At 38.4% G+C, this 25,324-nt stretch overlaps 1 protein-coding gene across 3 annotated transcripts in view; it reads left to right on the top strand.

The window, feature by feature from the left end:
* The window catches only part of tbc1d22a (TBC1 domain family, member 22a), a 126,141-nt gene that overhangs the window by 12,586 nt on the left and 88,231 nt on the right, over positions 1 to 25,324 (top strand). The window contains exons 6-9 of one of the 3 annotated variants that reach the window (XM_087787832.1): positions 11,272 to 11,342; positions 22,035 to 22,163; positions 23,680 to 23,742; positions 24,874 to 24,939. In XM_087787832.1, the coding sequence (XP_087643958.1) occupies positions 11,272 to 11,342; positions 22,035 to 22,163; positions 23,680 to 23,742; positions 24,874 to 24,939 (329 nt within the window). The remainder of the gene's footprint in view (positions 1 to 11,271; positions 11,343 to 22,034; positions 22,164 to 23,679; positions 23,743 to 24,873; positions 24,940 to 25,324) is intronic. The other 2 variants (XM_087787833.1, XM_087787834.1) reach the window with 2 other exon arrangements.

The following is a 25,324-nucleotide window of genomic DNA, read 5'->3' as shown; positions in this document are numbered from 1 at the left end:
CAGTTTGTCTCTTCTCACTGTTGGGGGTGCTGCAGCTCTTTGTTTCACCTCGCCGTGCTTTTCCCAGACTGCTTTCACCTTCACTGCAGCATCTGTGGCTGCGTTTCCGCCACTGCTCCCCACACTCTCTGTTGCGGCAGTTTTTGCAATCCTGTTACATAGCAGTCACCACATGATGGGCTTACCGTCAGCAATGTTTCAAAAGTTAATAGCCGCCATCAGAGTGCAAAGTGGTGATGTAATTCAATTTAATGTAGTCCTAATGTGTCGTTGGAAAGCACTTTGTGTGTGACAGTTTTCAGAGGTTTTTGGCAGAGAGGTAAGAGATGATGCAGCATGGGTCTGTTGCACTAATGTCAACCCAGTTGGGAAGAAATCATTTCCCTGTGAGATTTTTTCAGTCTGCCTCTGGCAACATCGAAGAGTGGTACAATCTTAAGAATTTTTCAGGGTCAACAAAGGATATAGTCGTGTTATGGTTAAAGTGCCTCTAATGTGAAAACCCAACTCTCCTGACTCACTCACATGTTTCAAATGTTGAAGTCTTCCTCTCCAAGATGCAGTAAATCCCTTATCATGATGATGTTTAGAAGTTATTACTTTATAAACTTATAATGGGCTCCGCTCCTCCTCGAGCCAGCTATAATCACGCCCCGCTTTTTTATACAAGTCTCTTGGAGATGGAGACTTGCATGATGGATTGAGCCTGAGGTCTTAATTTTTCAAACCACCATTATTGTCAAAAACTTTAATCCATGGTTTAAAATTATATAATAATTGCTAGATTATCGCTATTCAAATAAAATCTGATAGAAAGTATGAATGCTGCATGTTAAAACATAGCTTGGTCGGCACCGTGACAGTTGGAGACAAAATGGGGAAAACAATATTCATTATAAATGATGTTTTTTGGACCTGTCATAACTGTTCCTTCCCTTCAAAATAAAACTTTTATGCTGTTAACAGCTGCAGTGCTTCTTAAGATGAACATACAGATCCCGGCTCTGTTTCTGTGTTAACTAAATTCACATGAAAATATTTGTCCTGTCCCAATAACTTTTGATGCAGTTTTTGTTTGTTCACACAAGAAAAGTGTCTGTGTGCGCTGCCATCAAGCATGTCCTCGGGCAGTACACCTGACTCAATAAGTTTGGTCCAACCACCAGCTGTCTCCTGTGTCAGCAGTCGTCGTGATGTTTGGGCTTAGTTTATTCATACGTTCCACAATGTGCTCTTCCAGGTGAATTTTTTATCATCCATTTCTAAAAGAATTGATTCATGCTCCAGCCTGCATCATTGCCCATGGGCTCTGGATTCTTCTGGACATAAGGTAGCTGTCAGTTTTGGTCCACAGCAAAGTGTTTCAACTAATTTGAGTTACAGGCAAAAATGGAGTCACAACTGGACAACCAAGCCTTTAGAAACTGTTCTAGTTGATATAATAATGCTTTTGTTTGCTAAGTTTCTTTAATACGTTAATTTGTCAGATTTAAATTATTTCTCCTGCAAAAACAAAGTGAAAATTTATTTTTTAAAGAGCAATTCATACTTTAATATAAGTGTCTCTTAAATTGACCTTGGACGTCTATTGTACTCATCAGTACCTGTCTGTTTGTGCAAAACTCTCCTTAATTAGAAAATTTACTTAAGCCCCAGCCTTTTTCTGGAGATTAAATGTTGTTCACGCCAACCACTTTGCTGTGATCATTCAAGAATCAAGGTCTGTCACTGCCCCTCGTCAATCCCAAAGTCCCAACGGTAGAGAGACTCGTTGTATAAACAAGGCAGGGCATGATTATAGCTGGCTGGAGGAGGAGTGAAGACCATCATTAGGTCATAATGGACTCTGCTCTTGTAACCTATTGATGAAGTGTTGATTATATTATGGCAGGTAATACAAAATCTATTATTAGAATGTGTTTATTTGTTTACACTTGTCTTTTTGTAAACCTACAATTATACAGTTTTCAAGTACAGTGAACTAAATTATATGCTGCAATCAAACACATTTCACCAGCATTCATATGTAATCGTACAACTTTCATCTGTAATCAAACGTTTTTTTTAGATTAAAAGTAGCAGAGATCAGCACCGTTCTTATTATTTCTGCCCCTTATTCATACTCGTATCCCAGAATAGTATAGAAACTAAATAGAAACTTATACCTCATACTGAAATGTAATTTATTATTAATGTTACTTAATGCATTTTCAATTTATAATATTACTTATTTATCACTATTTGTAGAAACATTACGTTCATCATATGATCATTTTGTACGTCATGTGATCATTATTTACTTCATGTGATCATTAATATATTCCATGTCTTCCCAGCTAACAAGTTTTCGAGAATGCAACTAAGTCATGTGGAAACATTCACTGGTAAAACCACGCAAACGCTTGCATGCTTAGGACAGATGCCCCAGGAGGGAGAGGATAGTGAGTTCTCACTGAACTTTGAAGTTCTTTTGAATATTGACTTGTGAACATTCTTGTATAAGGAATTAAAAAAAAAGAAGATTTTGGACAATAATTATTTACCATTCGTATGTAACATGTTTCCCTTTTTTTCTTAAACTCTTAACTCTTTCAAATAATACACCAATCATTATTTTACACACCCATACTTTTTAAATCGGTTGTGTTGATGAAGAAACATGTTTGTTTACAGAATGGTTGTTATATTGATAAAAAAAGGGGGATAAGAATGGTACAATGCTGTAAATGGTCCCTGTTGGGCTCACTCTTCCCTCCTCCAATATAGGCAACTTTTGAAGTGATTTTCTTTTTATCTTTACCACCTGCTGTTGTTGTTGTGATGTTTTTACTATGATCAAAATTGGGCATAGTCAGTATGTGTATACTGTGGAAGGTCTTTGTGGACTTTAAAGTGCATAGATGTTTTTAGTTTTCAATTCAGAGTTTACATTTTCTTTACCTTTTACATTTTGCAGCATTTTGAAGTGTCCAGCATTGTGCTGGAATTCTCACATATTGAATTGTGAATCGTAGACTTACAGTCACTTCAGTCTCTGATCTGCCCTTTCCACAATTGGCACACAGCAGGCGACTATCCATGTCCAAACCGCTTGTGATTCAGGCCTTTGGTTTATTTCTGGCTCTTGGTTAGTATGAGATAGGTCACAGGCCATGCAGCAAAATGTTGCCAACTGTTGAAGGAAAGCCAGGAATACATTCAGTTTGACCTTTGGACTCGAGGTAAAACAACACAAATAAGCAAATGCTAGAGCAGGAAAAATAACCATTCATGGCTTCTTTTGTCTTCAGTCCATCGATGGTGGTAATTTTGTCCCCTCTTTTTCCAACCGTGTTGAGGACCTTGACTCTCAATTTCAACAAATGTTCATGAAACGGTAATACCATCCAACGTATGCTCTTTGTAAAGACCTTTAACTGTAACTACTTGCAAAGGTGATGCAACTTACGGCTCTAAAATGAAACCATTGAAAGTTGTGGAAGTTTGATGCTGGGCCATCAAAAATCACTTAAAAGCCTGAGTGATCTGACTACACAAGTCCTACACAAAATGGCGCACATACACACACAGACACCATCACACCTGTTCCCACATCTCTGCTCTGTGTCCTCTTCTTGCCATCTGGGCCATCTATCAGGCCTCCTGAGCAGGTATAATCCAGGAGGGAGTTTCTTTTTTACAAGAGTCCTATTAGTTTATGAGCCGTCTGCTCCCCTGCTCTATCACTTTGTCCTTTAGATGAGTTGGACCATTTCAGGACTCACTGGCAGCATTCAAGGTTTATAGGAGGGGAACTTAACTTTTAATACGCCACATTATAAAAGTGTCTTTCTTGTTAGTATTGTTTTTCTGACCTCATATATATTTATATAGCTGTTGGACTTTAAAAGACTCATGTGGCTTGCCATTCAGATATCATGGCTATTTATTTTCAAAGACGCACGCTGGCCTCTTTTTTTCATAAACGGTTTTTAGTCAGATCAGGTGTTTGGATTTCCTGCCTTGGCCTTCTGTCTGGTTGTAACTTTTCCGATGCCAACGGTACCGACTGAAGGGTTCGGCCATTACATCTTGCTGTGGTGGGTCAGTGTGGTGTATAATGTGCACACCTTTTTAATACAACCTTTACCTATTCATCCTTCGGTCATCCTTATTTATACCTATTTCAATGCCTTCAGGTATTTGGTCTCAACCCACCATGCTACAATATGTGGCCAAAATTAAGTTGCTATTTGTGAACGTATGTGTCGGCGGACAACTGACCAGCAGACTGATTATTTAAAGCAAAATGACTAAAAAAAGGGAAGGTGACCTTGATTCCATTCAATCAAGAAAAATCCTGTTTCTTCTCGATAGAACCTCTGTAAGCACAGAAGGAAAGTCTGAATTTGAAGATAATGCATGGTATCGCTGAGAAAAACATTGACCTGAGGCATTGTGGTTCTTTCCAAAATTGCAACACCAGACTGGTGCTTCGTATGCTTCTAGGGCAAAGAAACTGCCACAAGAACTACACCAAAAAAAGAAACTGATGGTTCATTTTCATTTTTACTTCAAAGTACATTTACCTTCACCGTGTCAAGACTAGGGAGTTTGGCAATTAAGGGACCGTAGCTTGCCAGAAGTAAACTTTTGGAGCATATTCTGGCAGCATGTCGCTGGACACTCTTCTTCAACATGCCTGCTCTCCTGTAAATGAATCAGTAAGTTCAGCCACCTGTGCGCTTGAATTCCAAATGAAAGCCTCAAAGAGGACTGGAAGGTGGTGAGTAGTTGAGAAGTGCTGTCAGTCAGTGATGGCTGAGCAAGGAGCTGATGGGAGATGGAGGGAGGATGGTTGGCAGGCCGGAGCCATGCACTATTCAAGCTTCATTCAGACGGAGCAATCACTGGGGCAAAACACACGCTTCTCTGCAACTTGCACACCTGAGTGCTACACACATGCCAAAACCTGTATTTTTTATAAATCTCCTCAGAGATATTTCCCCCATATCCCGATTGGACCATTTAGAGCAATGATTTGCCTTAGAATGTGTTGATCTTAAACCCACCACTCAAATTAAACACCCAACCTTCTTTTTCATTCAAAATGATGTTGGAATTTGTGAAGGGATTTGTGTTAATAAATTTTTAAGATGAACTGAAGGGAGACCGACATTGTCAGATCTTAGATAGCGAGATTGTGCAAAACAGGCACAATAGATTTATACTCGCTGAAGGACCAATGTAGAGGTAATGATATTTTGGTTTATTTTTGGAGGTAGTTAATTGAGATAATCATTTAAGAACAATAATAATTGAGATGCATTGATTCTGCTGATCATGATCGAAGTAATTCACCTCAGGTTGGGATTAAAAGCTTATCTGATCATATGTTACCTCCGTGGGCCTGTGATTTTTAACTCTAAAGACAGTCTGGTATATCTACCACGCTTTTATCTGAGTGCAAAAATGTGTTTAGATGGAAACCACAGTTCAACATGGTGGCTGCATTATCTGTTGAGGGTGTTGCTATTGCTTCTCTGTGTCCAAAATTGAATAAGCAACATTGAAACCCCAAGAATGGTTAAATATAAAGTATAATTCTGTCTGATACTATCTTTTGTATCTGCGTGAGAATCAAATCTGAACTTCAATAAAAGATGGCAGTATATTTTGCCCTCACAGGCAACAGAGAATCCAGGCCACAGAGGTGAATAAGACACATTTTTACCAATGCAGTCCAGGTGACCTCATACCGCCAAACCTTTCTGACTCGGATGACGGCATAGAGCCCAAGAAATACAGCTTACATATTGCAAGCAGTTGTGACCCGCTTCTCAACTTTTACTGTTTTTCCAAAGCTGCAGTAATTTTAGTCATTAAGTCTTGTTACTAAGTTTTTTAATGAAATGCAAACATGATATTTCGTTATTATTTGTCCTCTAAATGCCGCAAGAGTCATTGCACATTCATTACCTCGGTGGGTCCCGCTTCGGAGCAGCTGTTGTGGGTGTTTAACAGAAGGTACTGGGTGTCCTAATCACCCCCTGTGGTCCCCGGCTTAACTCAAGCCATGACAAAGTGCACTCGAGAAAGTTCATGCATAATGGAGTGAAGTCGTGGAGAACACAAGGGAGGACTTGCAGCCATTGCCCTTGACTTGTAAACTACTAATGTTACAGGTGTTTTTCATGCTGGGGAAGAATTTAACTTCTGCTGGGTTGCATCCTGACCAGTCCCCTGAGGTCGACGCCTGCCAGCATGCTCCCACAGTGCATATCCTCCTCATTCCACTGTATGTATATAATAATTCTGGGTTTTATTACTCCCTGTAGCAAGATTCTGCTTTTACTTTCCCTGCTTGTGGTTTTATATTTTGAAAATGATTGCTTTGAGAATTAATTGAGCGTGATTTATTATTTTTCTCCCTTAAAAAGTTGCCACAGGAACGTTTCCGTGAGCGTCCTCACAATTAGTGATTTCTAATGTGCTCGCACAAATTGGATTGTGTAGCAGAGGCAGACAAATTTGTCAGCTAAAAATGGCTTGTTTGCGTTGTTAACTTTGCTCACTAAAAACTGACGGGGACAGCTAGTCCCTTGTCGCCTCGAGGGTCAGTCGCGCAATCTTTTCACCAGCATTGTCACGTTTGCCCGCAGAAGGGAAAAAAACAACAGGATAATTTCCGAAATGTCATAGAATGACTTTAATTTATTGCGCTGTAGCTGGGGGCCACGGCTGTCTCGAAATGCATAAGCGGTGTCCCGGAGAGACTTTCAGATGTGTTTTCTGAGAGATGAGCGGTCTCACACTAATGAAATGACATCTGCAATTTAACTTTGTCGGCTGCATTCATGTTGCTTCCTCCTCGGTGCCTGCTGTGAGAAATTACATTTAACCACCAAGGAATACCAGCTATATACTGTAGAATCTAGATATGTAGGATTGCCATAGTTGAGTTGTTTGTGAGCACAAGACTGAGATACCACTAGATGCGGTGTGAATGATGCTTCTTGACTAATTTCTTCAACTGTTCCCAGTTATGATTGCTATTAGTTTTATGTGTTTAACAATGTTGTTAGTTGGTGGTCCGTTTTCTTGATAGATCTTCTTTGGCTTGATCATGCAAGCCTGATTTGTTTAATTAATTATATTAAATATGTTTTATTTCTTTTTCTTTTAGTTTATTTAATTTCTTCTGGTAGAACACCATTTCCTTTTAAATGTCTGATGGCCCTAAAATCATACCTGTGTTAGACCAAGGTATGACTTTATTTTAAATTGTAGGTTAGGAAAGAAAAAAAAAGGGATTTTCCCTTGTGGTCCCAAATGTTTTAGTTCAGGACTGAAACTAAAAAATACAGTGAACCAGGGTTAATTGTATTCATTTGTTCCATTGTGGTAAATTTATGTCTTCATGTCTTGGAAACACACTGCCTCAAAGTGTTTGGAGTGCATTATTATCGCCTGTCTTCATTATTGTGATTTAAGGAACCATACTTTATGCATAGAATCCTTTTATCCTCCAGCAATTCCCAGCAATGTCTAAGTGTTTGACCAAAGGGTCTGGGGTTTTGTAGAGATCACTGCAACATCAAGGCTATTAGCTGTGTCCTGCCTGAAGCCCCTGCATCGCTGCTCTCAATACCCCCTATGGCGAGATTAATGCCAGGAGAGGATAGTATAGCATAGTTTAATTAAACCCTCGCTTAGAAGATTCATGGACTCATTTCTTGGTCTGACAGTGCAAATGAAGGTTCAAAGGGTGCAAGGCAAGAGGAGGGACACCCTTGACGAGCTGTTGGGAGAGTAATGAATGTAGAGAGGCGCCAAAGATAATGATTTCAGCCTTATCACTCTGACTTGTTGAAGATGGAATCTAACTTCAGGGCAGCTTGCAGAAGCTTACTTGATTCAAAGATGCTCTCAGATACTTCTTTATACTGTTAAAATCACACACATACAGTATTTATACACGTGTGTGTATATATTTGTATATGGGGTGTAAGAAAATATGGATAGAACGATATATCACACAATTATTTTCCAAATACCGTATCCATATTCATTAGAACTGTATCAATATAAAAAATAAAATAAAATATTATTATTTCCCAAATTGTTTTTTTTTCGTTTTAATTTTAAGTCATAGTTGTCTTATGATTTGCATTTCAATAGTGTAGTGTGTGTTTAAATTTACAATGAACAGCAAAACCAGCGCAATGGCAGCAATGACCGGAAAAGAAAGCATCCAGCAGCTTTTAAAGTTTGGTGTTTGTACCCATTTTGGCTTTAAAACAAAGCAAGACAGTGGTGACGTCGATAAGAGCCATGTGAATCTAATATGGCTGATGTTGAGCATGTAATATAATTGAATGTTTACTATTCTATGACCGTTTTTGTGCAGTTCAATTATTGAAAGAAACAATATATTGTTGTTCCTCCACGGTATATTGAATGCTTCTAGATCTTGTGTTATTTAGAAAGTCAGACCTGAATTAAGGATAAAAAATCTCAGGAGTATCAAGTAAAGTATCTAATAAATTGGCCTGAACACAATGAAAGATTAAAGATTAAAGAAACAGTTGATGTAAACAAAAGAAGAAAGGGAAGTATACAAAGATGCAACATTTACTAAAATGCGCAAATCTTCCTGTCATCTCTATGCCCCTGGAGGCACTAAGGAGTTGCTGTTCTTGCTATCAAGTCGCTTGGTCATAAAAGTAACTTTTCATTCTTTCCTCCAAACTTTAAGTCAGAAAATGAGTAGCTTAGTAGCCTGAGCATCAAAATCCTAAGACTCCCAGAGACTAAAAAGAGCCAAGAACTTAAAACTATAGAGACGTTTGAAATGTTTTCACCACTAAAGATGATATGTTTTTGTTGGAAGTTGGAAACATTGGTTTATTTATGAATAGCATAGCTCAAAGGTGGATGAAGGATTCCGATAGAACTTTCAAGTTATGGTCATAGTTAAATAACAACTGGATTAAATCGAGGAAGAATTTGATGGTGTTATGTCGTATGGCTTATGTTTGGCTTCTGTTGCTGATGTGCCAGCTTAGTGAAAACAAAAAAGAAAAAAATACAAATCGAGTGACTGCGAGAATCTTTGAATGTGAATATTATTTATAATATGCGTCATTAGTTTCAAATGTTATCGACTTAGTGGTGACATGGTACACCCCCGGTTCCCCAAACACAAGTGAGTCCTGCTGTGCAGTAGATCTCTCTATTGAATTTCTATATAATTAAAGTCACGGGAGACAAGGTGAAGGAGGATTTCTAAGTGGAAGATGCACAGGAACGATATTGAATAAATACCCCCTGCTCTGAGCTGAACAAGCTCTAATGCGTTTCACTCAATTTAGCCAATGGACTTAGCCCGTTGCTGTTTAGTTGATTGCTATTTCCTTTTCTGCTATCTGTCACTGATTCTCCATCGCATTTGCCTTGAAGAACAGGCATAGCGCAGTCATTTGGCAGCACTAATCAATATTGCTCACTGCGTGCGAAGGGCCTATCAATTTCAACCAGATCTTTGGAAAGAGTTCAGGACGAGTTCTATTTTACTCATGGTTGTCTTCTTGTTTTTTCTCTCTTTTTTTTCAACCACAAGAAGCACATCAAGATTTACACCATTTAATTTCTGTTTAAATCAATTCTCATTTATGGAATGCAGGAGAAGCAGCAATTAAACGTAATGAGAAGCTGCACTATAGCAGTGTCCCAGGTAAATGTGTTGCTGGAAGTACTTAGCCAGTGTATGAAGAGGATTACTACAGTATATTCTTGGTCTCCCCAAAGAGATTTTAACTAGAGTCACGTTGTAAAGTTTTAGGGAAGAGTTGTCGAGGGAGTGATCCCTATCAGCGAGCAACAGTAGGTTTGATGCTGAAAAAGAGCATTAAAGAGACGTTGGTTTTCTTGGACGTTGATGGGGGATCTTGACAAGGTCAGAGGGAGTTGCAGTATGTCTTTGTATTTCTAGAGAAAGCCCAGAGATGAAAAATGTTTCTTTAAGAGGAACATTTCAGAGGTAGTTGTGGATTTGCACTTTAAAGTTCACACTTAAACAACATAAGTATCGATTCAACTCTAATAAACCACTTGACGGTCATAGATGGATGGATTAGATCGTTTTTTCCTTTAATATTTTATTTCTCTTTAAATTTTTTATAATGACAAGTAGATCATCATTATTTCTTTTTAATGTAAGTAATGAAGCGAGTTTCATTTGTAAAGCTCCTTTCACAAACCAGGGTCACAAGGTGTCTTCTTCTTCAGCTCTCCACAACTATGGATCTGGTCAGCTGGTCTCACAATGCAATGGATACAATTTTGTCAACCAGTAGAGTGACCTGGGCAAACGCACGCAGCTGGATACATTATGGACTCCTGGGGAAAGTGGAGTATCTTTTGCCTGTCGGTGCTTTCCGTGGAGGACGTGAAATGCATCTACATATTTGGATTTATGATAATCTGGTGTATCACAAAGCTTGACAAGTGATTGGAATCGTGAATGCATTACGACGTCGAGTGGACGGGACTCTGAGGTGCTGACAGAGCAGGGTCATAAACTGGAAGCCAATGTCGTTCTAAAAGGCCGACTGCCTCCGGTTCATGACCTCGTCCGTAAATCAGGTACCATCTTGAATGTCTGCCCGACTTGATGCATAATTTGGACATTTGGAATCGACGGAAAGGCCACTGAAAAGACTCAAGGGTTTGTGGAAAATTCCAGCCTGTTCCCAAACTAAGTCTTATCTCAACCGAACCTCACCAGAGGCCAGTCATCATATATCAAATTTCTCTGTGGAAGACACGTTGACCTGACACTCCGCTGCCATTTTCCTAACCTTTCAAGCCCAATAAACATGAAAAAAATGGTAAATTGTTTGGCTAATAAAACTGAAAATGCCATCCTCTGTGTGCAACCATGCAAAGCGCAACATAATGAATACTTTGATCTCCCTGGGTTTTCCACTTGGATTACAAAGATGTTCAATTTAAAAAAACAAGCAACAATCATGAAAAACAACTCGATTCACTTGTAATAGTTTCTCGATTTTTTTTTTTTTTGGCCATTGAAATCGTTCAAAACTGTTTGTTCTGGTCCCGAATGAGGTGAGGAAAGATCTGTCACAGATATTCACAAAATATCTGTATGAGTAAAATCCACACTACATTTATTAATTACTACATAACTCTGTGTTTTTTACAACTTTTATTCACAACTGTAACTCAAAGTATTAATTAATAAAGCCCTTCCAATTGTTTATGTTACAGAAGAGTTACGGAAGCTCAGCTGGTCTGGGATCCCTCGCCAGGTCCGGCCAATTACGTGGAAACTTCTTTCGGTAAGTTATCTTCATCCCAGACACACGGATTAGTTTGGAGCGTTTTGGAGAGAAAACAGAACAGGAAAGCACATAATAAGTTTGAAACTTTCTCTCAAGCTGACACAGTTATTTCTTTAAAACACACTGAATTTAAGATGAAATTGAGGCGGTATGATCTAAGCTTCTCTCACACAACTGCTGTCGTATCCCCTCCCTCTCCGCACCCACCCTCCAACTTTTGTCTTTGATTCATGTAGACTGAAAAAGCTGTGCTGCTATTCTTTTCAGAACTTCAATGGAGAAAATTAATTGCCAGGCACAAATAATTCATTCATGAGAAACACAGTGTGTTTACTCATTAAGCCATTGTCGTGTTGCAAGGCTCCCAGTCTGCAGCGAGAAGGCCAGCCTTTTGAGCATCATGACACTCCTATTAATTACCGCACAATAGCTTATGTGTTGCAGAAAAAGGCATCATTAAAGGTGTTTGTTTGTGGCTCTTTTTTCTTTTTTTGATGATGATAGCAGGGTTTGTTTTTGAACAACTGACATAAAGGCTTATTACTTCACAATTCCTGACCGTCTGGGGTAAAAGGACACCAACGTAAATGTGTAGGTGTCGTACATGATACATGATGGCTAATGGCCTCCAACTACCTTGTTTATGTCCCTGCTTTGTTTTCTGCATTGTATTAATGCATGTTTTACTTGGTCTGGGTATAGCACATATTTCGTTGTGTAATGGTGTATAAAGGCAGGGTTCATAAAGTCATGGAAGTACGGAAAAAAGTCATGAAAGCAGAGAAAAGACGTTGAATTTAAACTTGATATCAGTCTAACTCTAGTCAAGGGATGTTTATCCCTCTCATAAAAGGGGCCAAAATATTTAAACTGTTTGTGGGTCCAAGAAAATTTGTATTTACCAAATTGTCTATAAACGATGGTATAAGTGAGATTTTCACTTTTCATTCTTGGTGGCTCAATCTATCTGGAATATATCTGTGTTTGTTTCCTTCAACGCAAACTCAAAACCTTTTCTATCAACATCATCTTGGAAGTCCCTTATTGGAAGTATCTGTACAATTGTTTGCATCCAAAATATTTGTTCTTTATGCTATCTTAAACACTGACATATTTATATGTACCCATTTCAACTTGAACATTATTCAAATGTATTATTATTATTATTATTATTTTTCTACCATCCAACAAGCCCTGAGTTCGACACATGTGCCCTTCTCTGAATTTTTCAAAAGACCATGTCAGTGCCAATGCATTTTTTCATCTCAAGATTTCAAATGGCATTGAATGAGTAATTGTGGCATGAACTGTTGTGTTTACCAGTGTTTCATCAAAGTTCAGACCAATCAAAAGGTTTCTCACATCTACTTACCATGTTCTTTTGTGCTGTGTTTGAGTATCAATGACTTACCACAGCACTTACCTAGGACCCGTTTGCTATTTGACAACTATTCCACGTTCATTGCTCATAGCCTTTGAGAGTTGCCAGTTGAGGTGACTCGCATATCTTGTAATGACGTCTCCTTTAAGTTTTCTAAATCATGAGGCGTTCTGGGAATGGGAGTCCTAAGGCTTTTGATAATAATGATATATTAATCATTCAGTTAGAACTTGTCTAAGTGTCAAAAAGCTGTTAATTTTAGAAGAAAGACAAAAACACTTGTAGTACTCTATATCCATATTCAGCTGCTTGATTAAATTGTACTGTTGGGATTTGGTGGTTTTCGATGGTTGTGCCAGCCCTGCTGTCATCCATTGAAGTTCTTGGAATAATGCAGCTTTATTTTTTATCACTTGACATTCTGGATTTCTCATATTCATATCATATATTTCTTTCTGGAGAGTTTGACCTCTTAATTGTTTAGAGTGTGGAAGTAAAAAATATCATCATCATTCTTTATAACTGGAAATATTGTTTAAAATGCCTTTATGCATGTCTTTCCTCTTTACAGTTGTGAAGGATATTCCAAACGGCATCCCCAAGCCTGTTTAGCTTTCTATGGCTTTTCTATGCAACAATTACTGCTGAGACCCCTTGATGTTTTTTGTACTCATTGTTTTCAAGGTCTCATTGTATTCCCAACAATTGTAATGTAGCATTATTAAACTCGCCACATATTTTATGTTCACATTTCCGCTAGTGGATAAATGAACATGGAAGTTGTTTAAGTCATGATCATGCTCATTATTCTTATACACGAGCAGCCTCGCCCCCTCTTTGATCTGTATTCGCAGTGTCAACAATGCACCATCATAATTGTCGTGTTGATCATCAAGCAAGAGGATAAATAAGTTGCTGCGGATGCTTTCAGCTATTTTCTGGAATGCCATTTTTCACCTCAATTGTTCATGATTCAAATGATGTTGCAAAGATAAATCTATTCCCTGTTGGGTCTATTTGGTGCCTAGCCAGGAAAAACAATATAAAACGAGTGAATGATCAAAAAACAGTCTGCAAAGACAAAACAGATTTTTATACCAATTTGTTCCACTACGGCATTTAAAGTAACAAAAAAAATAAAACAAACCCATATCTTGCTGATTCCACTCTATTTTGTCCTCCTAATGTATTGTTCAGCTTTAGAACAAAATAATTTGTTAAATAACCTTTGTATATTTCTTGACTTAGAGGAAACTGGAGTACCCATAGTGAACCCAGACAGGCACAGAGAGAACATCCAAAGCCCACAGAGGAAAACAGGTTGCCTTGAGCTGGAAGCAAACCAGCTATTGCCTGGCTGTGAGGCAGAGAGGCTGAGGCAACATTCAGCTTTTATCCTAACTAAGTCTGAGGTTCATGTACACACCTGTGGTAATATCATGAGTGAATGTGTACTAGCATGCTTAACCATAATATATCCTCATGTTGGAATTGAATGGCTTTCATCATGAACAATATTTCTCAGATGGAGTCGATCAAAGCGTCAATTTTCTCTGTGCAATCTAGAGCCCCACAGCAGGAATGCCCTCTGGTCCACCTTGCACACATTTCAATAGACGTTTGATTTTTAGATTAGATCTATTTTGGGGTTAAATTCAGAGCTCGGATTAAAGTTGGTGCAGTGTCAAAGGAGCTCATATCTTTGGAAGTGTCATAACACTTGACTGCCTCTCACTGTCCTGCCTCTGGAAGAATCCCCGGAAAAATATTTGGCAAAGGGATCAGCCTGGGAAAATCCTCTGTGACACACACACACACACTTGCAAACACTCCTTAAAGAGGCCACAGGCCACTATTAAAATGTGATGGTGTCCGTGGTGCCCTTCTTCTCCCCACTGTGCTTAAACGTCAAACGTCAAAGGTTGCCCACGGCGTCAGATATGCGCCGGGTTGAGCTTCCTGTTATTTTGGAAATAATGCAATTTTTTTTCCATTTGTTTAAAGAGCATTCGGTGGCCAAGCCTGAAGGAGATGCCAAATAAATTAAATGTCTTTTCCTTTTTATTTTTTAATAGAGCCAGCCTATAGGCATATGTGCATGAACTAATGGAGTGTGGCTGGTAAATGGGAAATGCAGGGATAGGAGACAAAGCAAACAGGCTGTGGTAGTCAGCACAACATAGATGAACCCAGTGGTTAATTTATGGCGTTTGAGTGCTGTGATGAAAGAACAGATTGTGTATTTTGTTCTTACAAATTGGATTATAAAATCCGGACTTTTCACATGTGGATGCAAACTCAACAGAAAAATGTATATGTCATAAGTAATAAGTGACTGAAGGGACCTTAAGAAATTTGTGTAATGCAGATTTTAGTTTTCAAGGTGATTTAGGATTCAGGTTGTTGCAGAGTCGGGCACAACTTACCAAGTCTTTATGACCTTAAGAACATTATATTATTTGGATATTAATAATCACTAAGACCTACTCATCTGAGTGAGTCCCTGTGATTGGAGATACAAGAACTTGTCTTGGACACAATCAAAATGCAGGAAAAGGTAAAATGCTAAATCTGGCTATTGACAACCATACCTGGGAGTTAATACCTGTAACCTTGGATACCATGGCTGACTCTGTAAATGCTGGCGTCCATCCAGCTTAGCTTATCCTCACGTTGCATGTTAGGTTATGACTTGGACCCATACACTGTATGCAATTTGGATGTAGTATCTGTGATATAATTGTCCTCTACTGAGCCACAGTTTTCGAGGGCTGTGGCCATCTTGGAAATTCCATTTCAGCCAGACCTCGTTCACGGCCCTTAAAGCAAGGCTATGGCATTGCGCTGTAAACTATACTGAAAAAAGAACATCATTTGGCAATGGATACTTGCCATTCCACAGTGTCAGTAAGTCTTACTATGACATAAGATATGGGGGAGAATATGACTTGGACTGCAGTAGTAGCTGAGTCCCACACATCTGACTGAGTGATCTTAATACTGTGAATTACAAATTGGCTTTAATGTTGAGCTGTTAGTGAACAATTAAATTTTTTATGATCCATTTCATGGGTTTTAATACTTCTGACCTCTTCAAATAAAGTTGTAGGCTGAGTATCAAAGTTTAAAATTATACAAGGCCATGACAAGACCTTTAAAAAAAAAAAAACCAACAACAAATGCAAAGAGTCAATAAGTCAAAACATTTCCACTGGAAAGTTTTATGTGTTTTACTTAGGCTAGGGCCAAAGTGAAACCGTTTATTTTTAGTGTGTTTTCAGAGTAATGTGCATCTGCTAAGTGAGAATCAATTTGGATGGTGAGGAGGCATAGTCAAGAAAAACTATTTCATTTAAATTCCCAAAATGGATTCCCTGAGCATATTTTCCCTGTTTCTACCCAGTCTACTCAAGTGGAAGGTCCATTAAGGAGAAGGAAGGATTAAAGAGTAGATTGATGTGGGGAAGAGTGGAAGGATGAGGTTTATGCAGACTGATTAACAGAGGCAGGAGAAAGCGCTCTGCTGACGCATTATGTACCACTCGCAGACCGCTTTTCACTCACGCTCCTCCAACTTTGTCTGATTTTTAAAAACCTACATCTCAACCACTTTATCGAGCCAGCCAACCACAAATGAAAATGAATTAACTTCAGCGTGGGTGCAGTCTTACAAGCGTAATGCACTTAACTTTACGACTCACTGAACAGATTACATGATAATTGTGAATTTCTGCAAAAGAAAAAGTTGCTGATCCTCACACTTTTGGTTATGGCAACTTTTTTATGGCAATAGTTTTTTTTTCAAACTTCTGTTAAATTATGACATACATTCTCTTTTTTCTGTACTGTTACCATAGCCCTTCATTTATGTAACAGAGACAGCCCAATGTAAATCCCTATAAATTGTCCCAAGTCTGAAATACCGTGGACGATTTTAAAGCTGCTTGTGCTGAAGCAAATTATCTTGTGAATTTCGAGACTTCTGATTTCTTCAATAAAGAGCCGACTAACCCGCTGGTTCTGTGGTCCTCTAGTCTCTGGCCAATTCTTCCACAACAATCCAAGTCCATACAATAGTCAAAATTATTCTTGGCGCCTTGTTGTTTTAAAGTTTAGGAACAGTGTGATCTTACAATATCAGTCTCCTGTGTTGTTAAAACTATTGTAGTTTCACTGATTTTAAAACGTTTCTTTTTGTAGTTTGTCAGGTGCATCACTTCCTTTATATAATATGTAGAAATGCTGTAGTAATTTTTTTTTAGGGTTGTTTATTTTGTGTACTAAGTGCTACTTCTGATTTACATGTCTGATAGAGAGGTTATGTCATTTCTGTCGGTAAAAAATCCAAAGTCTTCTGTTTTTTTATTGTTGATATTCAATCTCTAATTTTCTGATTTCTTTATTTGATTCAACTGTTTATTTAGGCTTTCCTTCTTTTTTGTAGATGAGATGGCAATAGCATTGCCCCCCATGTCAACTCTAGCTCCACCCCAATGTGTGGATAGTGATACTATGTCATTGTCATAAATAGTAAAACATTCTGATAATCATTTCTCGTCCGCCTGTAGCTCAGGTCCACTGGCCCCCATCATTTCCTGCTCAATTTGGGGCCATTCGTCCTCTCGCACCAGAATATCTATTTTCCTTTATTCCTTTATAATATCTATTTATGGGGAAGATATTCCCTCCGGTCTCTGTTGACATCTTATGCTGTGCTGGGTAGATGCATTTGGCTAAGCTGTTTGATAACCGCTCGCACCTGGGCTCATCTTCGCTGCAATTAGTCGTGGTAAAAAAGATCGGTTTGTTCTTATGTGGGACTTTGGTTTCAAGGTTGGTTAAGACTTCTTTGGCAGAGAAATCCTGAAAATTGACTACTTAATTTGCTTGGCAAATGTTGCTTGATGTGCTCTCTCTATTTGGAAGTTAATGTTCAGTGGTAGTTGGTGGAAGGTTGACTTCAATATTTCTTTCAGAAAACTTTTCACCTCATTACCTTCAGCTTTTTCTGGTACTTGGTAGATCCACAGATTGTTGAAAAAGATATTGGAGGGCTCGTCTGTGTCTCTTCTGTGTTTTTTCCCCATCGTTGATTCGTTCTTCTGCTTCAGTTGTTAGTTCGTCCAGTTGCTTGATACCCTCTTTCAGTTGTTGGAGTGATGTCTCTAGTTTAACCGGAGTCTGTCTGATCTCACTTTAACCTTCCATGTGTGTCTTTCTGGAGGTTCATTAGCTCTGCCATTAGCCTTGGCAGCAATATCTTCGGTGATTCTAAAGTTCTTGTCCGTTCTTGTCGACTTTTTCCTTTTTCGTCGAATGAAAACGAAGTTATCTTTGTTCTACTGCCAAGTTAATTGGGTTTAGTTAGGACGTTTTTAATTTTAATAATGAAGTTGAACTTCTGTGCCGTTGTCGCAGTCAATGTTTAGTTTTTGAACTTTGACCCTTGAATGACGGTGACTTTATAAAAAAATGCAGGGTTTTCAATGATTGTGCATGGCGGAATGTTCTTGTTAGCAGAGTGGACTTTATAGTTTTTTCGTCACGTATACAGCCTACTCTCTCAATTTCCTGGCGGGGAATTGTCTAGTTGTAATTGTATTCTTGCATCTACATTCAACTTGGCCTCACTTTAGAATGCATCATATCAATATATCCAAATTTCATGCTCTCCTGGGTACACTAGTGAGTCCATGCATGGGCTGTTTAGACAGGAGCACAGCTGAAGCGAGACTGACCTATGCTTAGCTCTCCGTTAACCTTCAGCTCACACTTGCTCTTGTCTTCTTCCCTTGGCTGGGCTCTCCTCGCTCCAGAGCCCAATGTTTTGTATCTGGCCGTTGTCGCCTTGCGCTTGTGTGTTTGCTTGCAGAGTTGTTTCGACATGTGATGGATCGGCCTTTTGGCAGGTAGCGAGTGTGGAAAAAGTTACAGGATTTGCAGGCCCTGATTACTGGAGTACAAACTGCCTGGCAAGCCTGTCGCAGCAGGAGGAGAAAGACGAGGGGGAAGTCCATGAGTGAGAAGTCTGTGAGAGTAAAACAATTAAAACAAATGCAGGGACACAATGTGATACCATCTGGGTTTATTTCTTCTGAAGATAAATACCACAAAAAGACTTAATCAGATTAATCATTATCCATCTTCCTCTCCTGTAGTTGTTTTCAGCCTCCTCAACTTTAACCTATCTTCATCATCCTCATCATTACTGCTATGCCTGTCTTTCTCCTCTTTTTTTTTCTGGCATCGCCAACATTCTGTGTCCTTTTTCTCTGTCTGCTGCCGCTCTAGCTTATCCCTCTCTTCCCCCTTTTACCTGCCTTCCTCTGTCCATTGCTTTGCTAAAATACCCTGAATAAAAAAAAAAAATATTAATAGTATTTGCTTTATTAAATACAACAAATTGTTTCTGTCATTTCTCTTTGACCAGTTCACAAACAACATACATCAAGATTCATTAAACACTAGCTGAAAAGTCATGAAAGGCTTTTTATCATTTTTCTGGTATCCCTTACTGCTTATTATTGTCTTTGTTCAACTTCACATCTGAAACTTTTATTTGGGTCTCCGCACATGCTGTATATGTATAAGGCAAATTTATAGTGTGTATTTTTGACGATAAAATGATAAGCAAAACAAATAAGCCTTCTAAATCTTCTCATCTCTTGCATCCTGTCTCTCTAAACAAACGATAATAAAACATAAATATATATATACACTGTATATATACTATATATATATATATACTATATATTTATATATATAATGTTGCTTTTGCATTTGAAAGATTCCCTGGTTTTACACTTTAGTTTTCACTTTTCTGCCTTGTGTCTAGTTTGAGGAAGCCAGACTCTAAATAACAAAGAAAGATGTTTGGAAAACAAACATCATCAACATATGTCTGCACATAAAAATGTAATCCCATATATTGATTTTCATCTGCTGCAGAAATGTTAATGTTGGTGAAACAATGGTTTTGTCGGATCTTTCCCTGTGTTTCCAGTCAAATCTACATTCAGAGGTTGTTTAACATCATCCAACTGAAATCTTATTAAATGTACTCAAATTAATCTATGAGGAATGCTGAAAAAAAAAAGCTTAAAAGACTTTTACCGATATAGCACAAGAGAGTAGTCGAGGGAGGATGCCACGCAGAAAAAAAAAGTTAATTACAACACAGATGACTTTTCTTTCTCTTCTTTGATTGTGACAATTTTCCCTAGTTAACCTCCTACAGTCCATAGTTATGCTTGACAAATGAAGTGTTTTTCTCTTCTACAAGAGGGTGGTTTGATGCACAATGCCTGGTGTGATTTAATGATTATTTTTTAGTCTGTGTCAAGTGTAATTCAATGTCTGCCAGTGGTGTTTTATTTTGGAAATTGATTGATACACTTTTATAACTTCTTTCCCGCCTGAACAATCTTGTCAACAGCATTTTCTTGAGATGACGCGGAAGAAATACATCTCCCTCGCTCTTTGTGTGAGTCATCTGATACATTTTAACCATTTTTCATCAATACCGCAGCAAAACATACAAATGTAAGTCAGAGTGGAAAAGCTTTCATGCTCAATTTTTGCAATTATTTTGCTTCTCATTGCCGTCTCTTTAAATAAAATGACGTGAACAGTATTGTATTCAATATCACTCTGGGTGGAAACCCTGGCGGTTCGAGACATACTTGAGCCTCTCTACGCCTCCTGAAAGCCCAGATCAGCAAAGATCTTCAGCAGCTCCCAATAAAGAACCACATCAAATACTGAATCCTCCTGCTCACCAACAAATCTCTGTATGACCTTGTACTGTGGCACATTTGACAAATTTGGCTGGTTTTTATTTGTCTAGTGGTCTTAAAGGCTGCATTACACTTACGCTTTTTGGTATAATTTTCCCAGTAATACATAGGTAGCTGGGCCCTACAAAAAAATCAGATCAAAAAATCAAATCAGATACATGTGGCACTTCCACTTAGTATTTGACTTCAATTAAAATATGAAAACTGTTTGTTCCTCTATTTATATAGTGAATCTTCTGATTGCATTTTAAATGAAGATAAAATTGCTATACAATCCCAAATAGTCCAGACTTATTATTTTATTCATAATACATAAGACTTCTAAATACGTTTGAACTGATTATGAAATATGTGCTTTGATTATAATGAACACGCTTAGTGGGTTTAATTTAAAGCATTAATTCAGAAAGTTTATGCTACCATGTGAATAACACAAGACAATGAAAAGACATGTGAGGGAGTACATCAGTGCGAGACAATCACATTTCTTCTCACAAGTCTTCTGTGCCAGCAGGCCTGTTTGAACACTGTTTGGAGGACTTTGAATATTTCACAGCCGCTTGTCACAGCAACGCTTGTGTAATAGATTTGTTGTTGGGCTTGTAGCCTTTCGCTTTGTTGCATAAGCAGGGCTGCTTGACTTCCATAAATGTGTGATCCTGTAAACAGTCTTATGAACTCCAGGGAGTCGAACAAAAAACACACGCAGGTCCCACCCCGGACGGCCCTAATGCATTTGGTTGCAAAAGTTTTCTTCGCAAACTTGAGTGCTGCATTGACTACGTCCCAGGTGTCGTGTTTTATTCCGTGAACCTGAATGAAGTCTGAAGAAGATCCACACATATCTTCATTCCTCCTTTCAAAAGCTATAAAGAAAGTTGAACCCCATGCTTCTTGTACCTAACTTCATCTATAGTAATGTAGAAATGTTTCTAGCTGCTTGTTTTATTCAACGTTTTGTTGATCTGAAGGTGTGGTAGAAATAATGGTTAATTTGTTTGAAGAATTAGGATAAGAAATAAAATAGTTTAATCTAAGAATTCATGTTTCTAATGATAACCACTACATTCCTAAATCAATAGCTATGACATTTTACTGACTGAAAAAACCCATAAAAAATAGTTTTGACTCTTTACAAATTCCCTATTCCGCATGTTTGATACTGTAGTTACTATTCCTCTCAATATTAGCTTCGGATCCTCATCGTCAACGGTTTACAATCAGGAAACATGTTAACTGTGGCTGCTGCCTCTGCAATAGATAAAAGTAGCTACTAGCTTTTGGACAATCTGGTTGAGGAACTTTAGCTCGGATAAACTGACAACACATCATCATGTCCCTGGTAGAGGTTCAGGAAGACATCATTGCATTGAAATTGCTTTTTGAAAATCGCTTTCACTTCTGTTCTAGTTGAGTTGACTTTTATAAGATTTGGCTTGATTTTAATTCCCCGTCTCCCCCCGCACCTCGACACTTCATTTTCTTTTTTCTCATTGTGTGTGTGTCTCTCAGGGTTACCTGCCAGCCAACGCCGAGCGGAGAGAAAGTGTCCTTCAGAGGAAGAGGCAGGAATATTTCGGCTTCATCCAGCAATATTACGACTCGCGCAATGACGAGCACCACCAGGACACGTACAGACAGGTATGATGCCAAACGGGACGTTTGTTATTGGCGAAGAAATGTCTTTTGATTAACAATGTACTCTTGACAACGTATTCTTTAATAACAAATACAAGCAAATCTGACGAAACGACTCACAGCATGAGTTATTTACTGATTGCAGTATATGAAATGTATCCTTCCAAACCCAGGCTCCTGATTCATAACATATAGTTGTTTTTAACCAGTATTGCCAGTAAGTTTCATCAACCTATGGCTCATTACTCTCAGTTAAGTCACATAGAGGGACTTTTATCTTCTGTTTTTGTGATCTCTGATCACCTACTTAGTGATGTGGAGTCGCCACTTTTCTCAGCATGGACTTGGAAAGTGCTTTGGATATTATTTTCTGAGCCAGAAAGAATAGTAGAGTTTTTTCTCCTTGTGTCTGTTTATCATCCATGTTCCCTCTCTCTCGCACACTCTTTCATTTAACACTCAACTACTTCCCATTCATTCTGTAACGATAAGAAACATCAAAGTGTGCTTTCTCTGGCACAAACCACTCACTTTTCATATTCTCTCCAGCTTCTCATTGATCTCTTCTGCACGCTGCCAGAAAGCTGTTAGGTTTTGTTTTGATGATGATGATTTGGATCACATCTTCCTGCCGCTTCTTCTGCCAAAAGTGGACTGTTTCCAAAATTGTTTGTGTCGATGGTATGAGCAGTAATTTCAAGTGATTCTTCTTCTGCTGCTTTTTTCCCCTCTTTAAGTGATTATATTTGTTCATAACATGTTTGGCTACCACACTGACATCGGTACATGGTTGGGGGTTTCTTTAAAACAAAAAGAACTGTGTTGGATTTGTTAAATGTGATTGTAAACCAATTGATGTTAACTGTTTGATTCTTATACTAAGGTCAATTAATGGCATTACCACAGATTCTCTAGCCTCCTCCCTCTTCAACTCTTTAGTCATCAGTTCCCACGCATTAGTCCATTTACTCTTTTCCTTATTCTGATACCACTGTTGTCGCCACATCTATTGCCTTGCCTGTATTCTCGATTTTCCCCCCTTCATCATTGCCTGGTCTTGTGCCTCTCTATTCTTTTGTCATTTTTCCTGTCATTTTTTAAAATATAATACACATCAAATGTGACGATGTAGTGATTTTTCCAAGAGGAAGAAGAAGAAGCTGAAGAGGATCAAGGAACAAAACACATTCTCAGGAACGTTGTTGCGTTTAAGCTTCGTATCCTTTAATAATCGTTGGATACTTGCCAGCTTTGACTTTAAAAAAAATAGGAATTCAAATGAAGATTTCTGTCTAATAGGTTTGAAAGGACATTATAAAGTTCATAATTAAAATGTCTTAAGAGTGATCTTGCAATCAAATTGACCTTCCATTCATTTGACCTTCTGACAAAGAAGTGTTTTTTTCTTTTCAGCCTCAAAGCCAGATATGACAGGCAGGTGGATGAAAGTGTCCCACTTGTGAGCCACAATGTGTCTTTGTATTTGTGTTTAACACTTTCTCTCCCATGTCGCTGTCAGATTCACATAGACATTCCCAGGATGAGTCCTGAGTCTTTGGTGCTGCAGCCAAAGGTGACGGAGGTAAGGCGGGCAGGAATATCCCGCTCCATCTCGAGTTCTGTCACCGACCGGACAATCGATCTCTAAAAACAGTTCGTGTTGGCACGTCTCCAGCCGCTGTTGTGCATCCGCCTGGCTCCCTTCTGACGAATCTGCCTGCCTGTCATGTTGTTCATCTGCTGGGTCGACACTCTGAAATGGTGTAAACGTGGTCCCATTGAACACAGAACACTCACACGGCGTTCCCTCCCAGGAACTGCTCCATATACAAACAGCCTCGCACGAATCTCCAACTTTACCATCTCAGCCTTTGCTTCGTACAAACCTTTTAAACTTGAAACCTCTTAAGTTTTCATTTATTACATTTTAAAACATTATTAATTAAATAAAACAGGTTTAATGATTCATTAAATTACTGAAATGTAAAGTATGTCATTTTGTTGACGTGCAGTAACCGTTACCACATGTATTGAAATACAGTATATAAATCTATCGCAACATTTGACTGCACCTGAACATTTATGAATATAAATAATAAAATAATACACTTGTTGACTTACAATTTAATCGTGGACAAAGAGAAAAAAAAGGGTTGTTCAACATTATATTTTAAAGAAAAGGTCGCTTTTAAGTTAATTTAATTATTTTTTTAAATTAAATTAATTAATAATTATTCAATATAAAAAGTCTAATCATCAAGTACATTTTTTACATTACAATGAACAGTTCAGCTATGAAAACAAAAAAATAAACCTGCCATCTTTTCTATATTAAACGTCCAACACACTTTTCATCATTGAACCAAAGTTAAAATATTAATTTACCTGCGTTTAAGAGTTTAAAAACAATACTAGATATAATCTATTTGCCAACAGACAGGATCACCTGGATCTAGACTTACTTCAGCTTATAGCAATTAATTGGTGGAACATATGCTAGGTGACTGTAATAGCTTCAAGTTGGAGGTTGGTACTTATGTCAGAGATCTGATCATGACTAAGACGACCATCACCACTTTCCATTTCAGACCACAGAGACCTCAAATCTACCTCCAAGAATCAAGGACTGGAGTCCACTAACTGTTGCTCTCCTCTGATCTAACATGGCCGTTGCTTTAGTGTTTGTCTTCTCTCTCCCCTTCTCTCTCTGCAGATTCACATTGACATACCGAGAACTAATCCTCTTATTCCTCTTTTCCAACAAGCTTCTGTACAAGAGGTGAGCAACCACCCACAGAACACATACACAGACTCACCTGTCGGGCTTTTCACTCTCCACTTGTGGGGCAGATGTGATGTATCATACGAGCGAAACACTAAATAACAGTTGAGCTCGGTCGATAAAGTGGAATTGTATCTGCCTCGGCATGTGGAGTGAGGAAAGCCCGACTCACTAGCACTGCATGGTGTGCATGGGTGGAAAACTAACGGCAAATAATGAAGCCCTTATGTTTAATGCATGAGATTAAATGCACAAACCTTTTTCTTTGCATATTATAAACTCCAATAAGAGAGTCTTTAGTGCGAGTAAACAGAGCAGAGGTTGTTACTGCAACATTATAGAAGAGCAATGATCCCCAAATCCTCACAGGCATTTAAGCGTA

This window comes from Callionymus lyra, chromosome 3 (assembly GCF_982586985.1).
Source record: "Callionymus lyra chromosome 3, fCalLyr1.hap1.1, whole genome shotgun sequence".
Taxonomy (NCBI): domain Eukaryota; kingdom Metazoa; phylum Chordata; class Actinopteri; order Syngnathiformes; family Callionymidae; genus Callionymus; species Callionymus lyra.
The sequence above is the reverse complement of the archived record's forward strand: the minus strand, read 5'-3'. Positions and strand labels throughout refer to the sequence as shown.